This window comes from Cyprinus carpio, chromosome B11 (genome assembly GCF_018340385.1).
Source record: "Cyprinus carpio isolate SPL01 chromosome B11, ASM1834038v1, whole genome shotgun sequence".
In the NCBI taxonomy this organism is placed as follows: domain Eukaryota; kingdom Metazoa; phylum Chordata; class Actinopteri; order Cypriniformes; family Cyprinidae; genus Cyprinus; species Cyprinus carpio.
In genome coordinates this window covers 22855201-22862959 of record NC_056607.1, presented here as the reverse complement: position 1 = coordinate 22862959, position 7759 = coordinate 22855201, and the positions used below count along the sequence as shown (strand labels likewise).

General features: G+C 43.5%; 1 protein-coding gene across 1 annotated transcript; it reads left to right on the top strand.

Annotated features, from left to right (window-relative positions):
• The first annotated feature begins 252 nt into the window (after nt 1–252).
• On the top strand, nt 253–2127 carry LOC109068605. Its single transcript, XM_042734642.1, has 4 exons — nt 253–395; nt 688–1416; nt 1512–1829; nt 1987–2127. Exons 1-4 carry the CDS (start codon nt 308–310, stop codon nt 2085–2087), a joined length of 1236 nt encoding a protein of 411 aa, XP_042590576.1. The 5' UTR covers nt 253–307; the 3' UTR covers nt 2088–2127.
• Nucleotides 2128–7759: the final 5632 nt, after the last annotated feature.

Below are 7759 nucleotides of genomic sequence, written 5' to 3'. Positions count from 1 at the left end.
TCACTTGGCAGTATAGGTGTTGCACTGATTACATCAGGTGTGCAGTTTTACCTGTGAGCAATGATTGCCATGAATGTCATGGTGCACTTAAACAAGTAGGAGATGGTTCAAACCATAGATACAAATAACCATAAACACAACATTTATATTGCCCATTGTAAAAACTGGCATTTTACCACCAAGTGTAATGACACTAAACAATGAGGGAAGCAGAAAGAGAAGGTAAGTAGCCCACAAAGATCTTTTTATTAGGCATAGTTTATGGTACTGAGAATTTGGTCTTATCCACAGAACAGAGATCAGTGTGATGGAGATACCTAAAAGAATCCGTAACCCAATCAAAAAAAGAAAAGTCAGTGAGCCAGTCACTGCCCTACAAAATGAAGAACAAGAAGGTAAATAAGTTTAATAGTTTTGACAGTCAATTGTATTAAAGGCTTCATTTAAATTAAGTCTGTACGTCAATAAGCCTTTGTGTGTCCCTTAGGCTTGCCTTGAACCCATGACTTTTTGAATTGCTGACACTGCCAATTAAGCTATGCTTGCTTACAGTGTTTGGGAAATTTGTGGTGGTTGGATGTTAAATGTAATGTGCATATGTATTGGGGTTTATTATGAATCAAAAAGCTTCAATGTTGTATTCCTAGTGACTATTTATTGACTTTGGATTTATTCTTACAATTACAGGACTTTATGTTTTTCTAACATTTGAAGATGGATATACTGCAAGAATTTGTAAGACCTGCGACATACTTACAGAAAAGGAGTCGCCAATTACTAGCTTTGAGGGACTCATTCCAGGAGCTCGAGTTCTTGCAAGATGGTCAGACAACAAATTTTATAATGCCACTGTAGATCACATTGGGTTCTGTGACCAAAAGCAGGACCCGAGAAAGGGTGCAAAGAAGGACATAAAAAGAAATTATGCATCTGCTGAATCATTTTATAACCAGAATCGGGTCGCTTCTGCACCAGCTGAACATGGTCCTTCCTCTGCACTAACCCAGCCTCCGTCTCCAGGATTGCCACCAACCCAACATCAATCTGTGCAATTACCATGCTCTGTTAAGCCTTTTAATCCACAGCCCATGACACCATCTGAGTATTGTAATCAAGACCAGCCAGGTTTCTTAGATTTAGATGAACATCAAAGACAAACCATTACACATAATTCAACCCCAAAAGAAACATTTTTGGGGCTTCTGTATAACCCGTCTATACCTCACCCCTCAGCTGAAGTTACAATTCAGGATGACCAGCTTGGGTTAGAGCCTGAGGAGTATGAAGATCCCACAGTCAGATCACAGAATTCTTCCTATGAAAATGAACAATGGGAGCCATGTGAAACATGCAAGCTGGAGGTACAGGCATTACTTAAAGAGAATAAGATGATGAAAGATGTGCTTTCCAGCATGAGTAAGTAAAATGATTGCATGTAAAGGGACATTTCTGATTCATTAATAATTCCTCAACCACTGTAAAAGCTTTTACTCCTACCTTTTTTGTTTCAGATCTTGAACACCTACAGGTACTCAGAGAATTTATAGATAAGATGGAAGACTACAAATCACGTGAAAGTGGGGTGCTGATGCCTCAAACCAGACCTGGCCAACAAGAACTTTACCCAGACAGTGGGCTGCTCTTGTCCTCTACCAAACTAGCAGCTATTCACCAAGAGTCAAAGAAGGACTGTCTTCGTCTTTTCCATCTACTGTTTGATCAGTTCTTCACTCATGAAGAATGTTCAAACTCTGTAGCATTTGGAAAGCATGGCAAAGTCCCAGAGGGCAAGACAATTTTGGATAAAAGTAAAGTAAATGGAATACTAAGTAAGTTCCTAAATCCTTTTTATCAAATGTCAACTTCATGTTCCATACATTTAATCTAATGTTTGGTCATGTTATAGGCACAATGGGATTAAAAGTATAGTTACAGTATTTCCCTTGACCAGTTCATGTAACATTTTCCCTTTTTCCCCAATTGTAGCTTATGTCATGAGCTGCGGCAAATGTCATGGATGGAAACCAGTTGAAAAGTCAAAGCTGAAGAAAGCCCTTATAAACAAGTGTCGCATGAGATCAACTTAAATGTTTATGTAATTGTAGTGTTACATCAATGATGTTGTGTCATTTACTGGTATTTTATTTTGCTGTTTCTGTATTTAAGTATCTATATGTAGCTGTGCTGCAGTTTTTTTTTTTTTTTTAAATGCTGCTTATAAAGTGTAAAAAAGAAACTATATATTTTAGTTTGATATTGTAGAAAACTTGTTTCTCTAAGATTAAAATATGTGTCTTTACAGAGATTGCAAAGTATAAACATAACTCATGTGCAGTATCTAACACTATTTAATTTTTTTTTTTTTATTTGAAGTGCCTTGTAAAAGATTTCCATATTGTATTTTCTTGCCATTGTATTAAGCATGAAACTTGAAACCTACATGAGCAAAGAAAATGTTAACCTCATACTGAGCACAGTAAAAGCAGCCTAACGTCTGAGCAATAAAACTTTCTGCAAGACACTAAAGAGCTCGTCCATCTTCATTTTAATACAGTCTCATGGATGTCTTGTCTTCTCCAAATTTACTTTAGTCTCATTTATGTCTATTTGTATGTTCCCTGGGCAATTTTATGAGGAAAATGTGAAGTCAAATCTGAAACCTAAAGTGGACACTGATGAGAATCACAATCATAAATGCTGAGCTTAGTAAGAGCAATCTCTGAGTGAAAACACTTTCTCTAATTAGTGTTGAAAGAGATTACAGCAAGACAATAAAGAGAGTTTTAGGAGAAACATCTGAGACACTGCTGATACTACAACAAGAGCTAACTAAGAATCTCAATTAAGTGTCAGATATTTCTCATGTCTCAGTTGTGTCTACTCTTATTTCTCCTAATGGATTTTAGGAGAAACATCTGAGACACAGCTGATACTACAAAAAGAGCTAAATAAGAATCTCAATAAAGTCTCAGATATTTCTCATGTCTCAGTTGTGTCTACTCTTATTTCTCCTAATGGATTTTAGGAGAAACATCTGAGACACTGCTGATACTACAACAAGAGCTAAATAAGAATCTCAATTAAGTCTCAGATATTTCACATGTCTCAGTTGTGTCTAATCTTATATTCTCCTAATCGATTTTAGGAGAAACATGGGAAGACAAAGCTGACACCTAATTTAGACAATAAAGAGATAATTCAAGCTTCTCTCACCACAATCTCAGTTTTGACTCTCTTAGACATCTCTCATTTGCGTCTATATTTGTTTCTCCTAAGGAATTTTAGGAGAAACATCTGATAAACAGCTGACACTTAATCAAGAAACATAGGAGAATCACAACTATGTCTCCTGAGCTAAAAAAAAGCAAAAAAAGAAAAAAAAAATCATCCTCATCAGACTGGGGTCAAGATTTTACAGTACAGTGCTGATATAATGACCTTCCATCTTGGAGGACTCTCCAATAAATGATCAAATGGAGAACAGGAAGGTGGAGCAGGAAACTGGGGGAACATTTTACGTACAAAGTCATGGATTTGGAGATAACGGAAAAAATTATTCTTTGAAATATTACACTGCTCACACATCTGCTGAAATGAGCCTCATAGTATAAGTCATTAATAGCCCTAATGCCTTTAGCATGCCAAAATGTAAAAGACTTTTCAATTATTGAGAGGTTAAAGACATGATTAGAATGAACAGGGGATTTAGGGGACATAGTTTGCCAGCCAAAATGACGTCTCACTTGTTTCCAGATTTTAAGCGTAGATCTCACAAGTAGGTTTTTAGTGAATGTGTCGCCTGGAAAGGAAAGAGGAGCGTTAACTAAAGCCGCTAGGGAAGAAGGCAAGCATAAGGCAGACTCAATTGCTACCTATGACAAGGCATCAGCTCCAGGATCTTCGTGGAGCCAGTGCAGTATAGGGTGAATATTTGAAGCCCAATAAGTGATGTTTCATAAACAAATTTCAGGAGGAGCATGCACGGATAATTAACACAGGCCAGTTCATCATTAGTGATTACACCATTTACCAATCAGCTCAAGAGGAAACACGTATAAATAATCAAGTACGTCCTACCTACGTTATCTCTCAACTTTCAGCATTCGGTTCGCTCTGTTGCCATCTTATCACAGACCCAATTTTCTGTCCAACGAAGAGATCTATACCGGGGATTTTTTCAGATCTGCCGCATTTGCCGCCCCCATGATAACTCCTACCCCGCCAAACACGGCCGCCAAGCACCAGGCGTTATCGCGACAGCTGCTCTTCTCGACCAGCCACACACTGTGGCCAATAGACCGTGCAAAGCCCCGAGCTTGCCTCGCTCGACACCACCATTGTCCCGCTCAAAGACCCGGCTCTCCTCGAGCGCTGGATCGCGGCAGCAGCAGGCATTCAACAAGCCTGGGCCGCACCCCAGATCTCACGGCAGCAAAGCCTCACTCGCTTCCTGCCGCAGCTCAGCCTTTCACCACGGCTTTTCTGGCCACAGCACAGTTTGAGGCTGCCTCCACTAGCAGCGAAGACTGTGTTGCAATTTAATAAATTTTTAGAGTTGTCATCCACACTGAAATGTCTCAAGGCATTACATTTGCCTTACTGTGCATGTATAAACCTCACCGAGATGATACTGACATAAGTTTCATGCAATTCTTCTGGCAGGATCATTTAACCATTTACTGGTGCACTCACTCAGAATTGATCTAAAACGCAACTGCCCTCGTGTTTTCCGCAGGACACCAATTGTGAGTAAATTTTCTGTTGTCTTTTTAGGACTGCAATATGAAAAGAGTAACTGCAAATTAACGTTACTGCTATAAACATGTCTATTGGTACAATGTGCAGTGTTTCCCACAGCCTTACACTTTATTTGTGGCGGCACTCCCCCGCCCCCATATATACATATATATGCAAATTCATTTTCTTCCAGCAGGAGGTGCTTTAAGAGCGGGAGAGATGCAAAACAGCGCTCACAAACACTGCCTTATCAAGCATTACATGCAAAATGAAATGAAAATGAAATCAAAAATTTTCTAAATACAGTCGGTTTCCTTCTGAAATACAGTGATATAAAAACACCTGCATCGTTTTTTTGATTTTGAAACTTGCAGTGCTCAAATTTATTCAATGAAGTCAAAGCCTTTTGGAAAATCCAACAGTCCAAACCACAACAATAAAAAAACAAAATAAATCAATGTGTGGGAAACCCTGATGTGTTACAAGACTAAACATGCTTCATCGTTTTCAAAAGCCTCTGTTTCCACAGTCCATACTACAACATGAAAACAGCATTCTCAAATTTATCTGCTCTGGAGAGCGTTTAAAAAGGCTGGAAGGCCAAAACAAGAGGAAAAGATGCTTTTCAACAGGAATGTATTAATGTGGACAAGGCTTGAGGAATTGTCAAATCAGGCAACCAATTGCTAAAGCAACACAGTCAGTAAGCTACCCAGGCATTTTTAGCTTAGCTTGCCCCGTCAAATTGTTACTAACCCTTCTACTTTCCCACAGCCAACAACTACAGCAGCCGAAGCAAGCATGAAGCTGCTTCTACTTGCAACACTGGCCCACACATCACAGTATTTCCATCCTGTTACTTCTAACCCCTTTTTTTCTTTTCAGTGTCCTCCTGCTCACGTAGCAGACATTAGCATAAGTTTGCCTCTGCTAGCAGTGCAGGCTACACAAGTTCTTCAAGACATCACACACCCAAACCCCTTCCCACCCATCCCTCTGAACTCTCCTGGCACAGGCCCTGAAGCCCGCCATTACCCTACCCCTAAACCCCCCCCCCCCCCCCCCGTCCTCAGCGCTCCCTCCCTGAGCCGTGCAAAGCGTGAGCATGCCTCCACTAATGGCGTAGGCCCCGACGCCCGCTATTCCCCCCTCTCCCTAACCCCCCACCCCGCCACCCAGAGCTGTCCCAAGCGCGAGCATGACTCCGCTAATGCCGCAGTCCCCGATGCCCGCCATTCCCCCTCTCTTTTCTCCCCTTTCTTCCACCCCTGTAGCCATCCCAAGCAGTGCTAACCTTGACAGGCAATAGTCTGTCTTTATCTTGGGATGAAAATATGTCAGTAAATGAATATTTTTCGTCTTCGTTGACTAAATTAACACTGATCCCAAGCGTGAGCACGCCCCCGCAAGCGGCTCTGGCAGCTATCCTTCCTCTTCCCCCCTGCATGCCTTCCCCTCCTTCTCTTCATCCTCCGCAACGCCCCTACCCATCCCTCCGAACACTCATGCCTTGGAACCACCCCCCGTAGCCAGCAACATCAGGACACAGATTTTCTCAAAAGGTAGAGGCCTTCAAGACCTACGTGCGGTCAGACCGATTCCATATCGGAAGCTCACAGAACCCTCTTCAGCCAACCCCTTTAACGCCAGTCCATCCCTTATCACTCAAACTCCTGAACAACCATAGCTAACCCCCTTTAACATCACCTAATCCATCTATAACGGCCCATCCCCACTCCAGCTGTCCCAGCAGCTCCCCGCTCCCACAGGGCCCCCACCCAATCCCCACACTGTCGCAGCAGTTCCCACTCCCGCAGGAGCCTTGCCTAATTTCCACACTGCCGCAGCAATGCCTGCTCCAGCAGGAGCTTTTCCTTATTTCCCCACTGCAGCAGCAGTCTCTGCTCCTGCAGGAACCTTTTCCCTATTTTTCCCACTGCCACAGCAATGCCCTCTCCCACAGGAGCCTTTCCGTTTTCCCTACTGCCACAGCAGTCCCCACTCCTGCAGGAGCTTTTCCATATTTCCCCACTCCTCCTGCTCCAGCAGGAGCTTTTCCAGATTTCCCCACTGCCAATGCTGCTCCTGCAGGAGCCTTTCCTAATTCCTACACTGCCACAGCAGTTCCCGCTCCTGCAGATGGTCTTCCATATTTTCCCCAATCCTCGCTTCCACAGGAGCTCTTCCATATTTCCCCACTGCCCCAGCAGTGTCAGCTCCCGCAGGAGCCTTTCTGTATTTCCTCTCTGCCGCAGCAGTGTCTGCTCCCGCAGGAGCCCCCTTTTTTTCTGTATTCCCCACTGCCCCAGCAGTATCCGCTCCTGCAGGAGCCTTTCCTGTCTTTCCTCACTGCCGCAGCAGTGCCCGCTCCCGCAGGAGCTTTTCCATATTTCCCCACGGCCACAGCAGTTCCCGCTCCCGCAGGAGCCTTGCCTAAATTCCCTCACTGCCGCAGCAGTTCCTGCTCCACCAGGAGCCTTTATCTTTATTTGAATCTGCAGCAGCGCTCGCTTCCGCAGAAGCCATTTTTTCTTTTCAGATGCCACAGCAGCGGCCGCTTCCGCAGAAGCCAATTTCTCTTTTCAGATGCCGTAGCAGTTCCCACAGGAGTTTTCTTTTCAGATGCTGCAGCAGTATCTGCTCCCGCAGGAGCTCTTCCATATTTCCGCACTGCTGCAGCAGTCCCCGCTCCCGCATGAGCTATTCCATTATTTTCCCACTGCGGAAAAATAACTGGAGTAGCAGTTCCCGCTCCAGTAGGAGCCTTTGTCTGTATTTTAATCTGCTGCAGCAGTGCTCGCTTCTGCAGAAGCTATTTTCTCTTCAGATGCCGTAGCAGTTCCCACTCCCACAGGAATTTTCTTTTCAGATGCTGCAGCAGCGCCCGCTTCCGCAGAAGCCAATTTCTCTTTTCAGATGCCGCAGCAGTGCCCGCTTCTGCAGAAGCCTTTTCTGTATTTCCCTACTACCACAGCATTAGCCGCTCCCGCAGGAGCCTTTTCTGTATTTTTCCACTGCCGCA

Bases quoted from the DNA above. Each gene is read 5' to 3' on its own strand.
- LOC109068605 (XM_042734642.1), top strand. From the start codon at position 308: ATGGAGATACCTAAAAGAATCCGTAACCCAATCAAAAAAAGAAAAGTC. The intron at 396-687 runs GTAAATAAGTTT...TTACAATTACAG, and splicing joins ACAAAATGAAGAACAAGAAG to GACTTTATGTTTTTCTAACA. The intron at 1,830-1,986 runs GTAAGTTCCTAA...CCCCAATTGTAG, and splicing joins TAAAGTAAATGGAATACTAA to CTTATGTCATGAGCTGCGGC.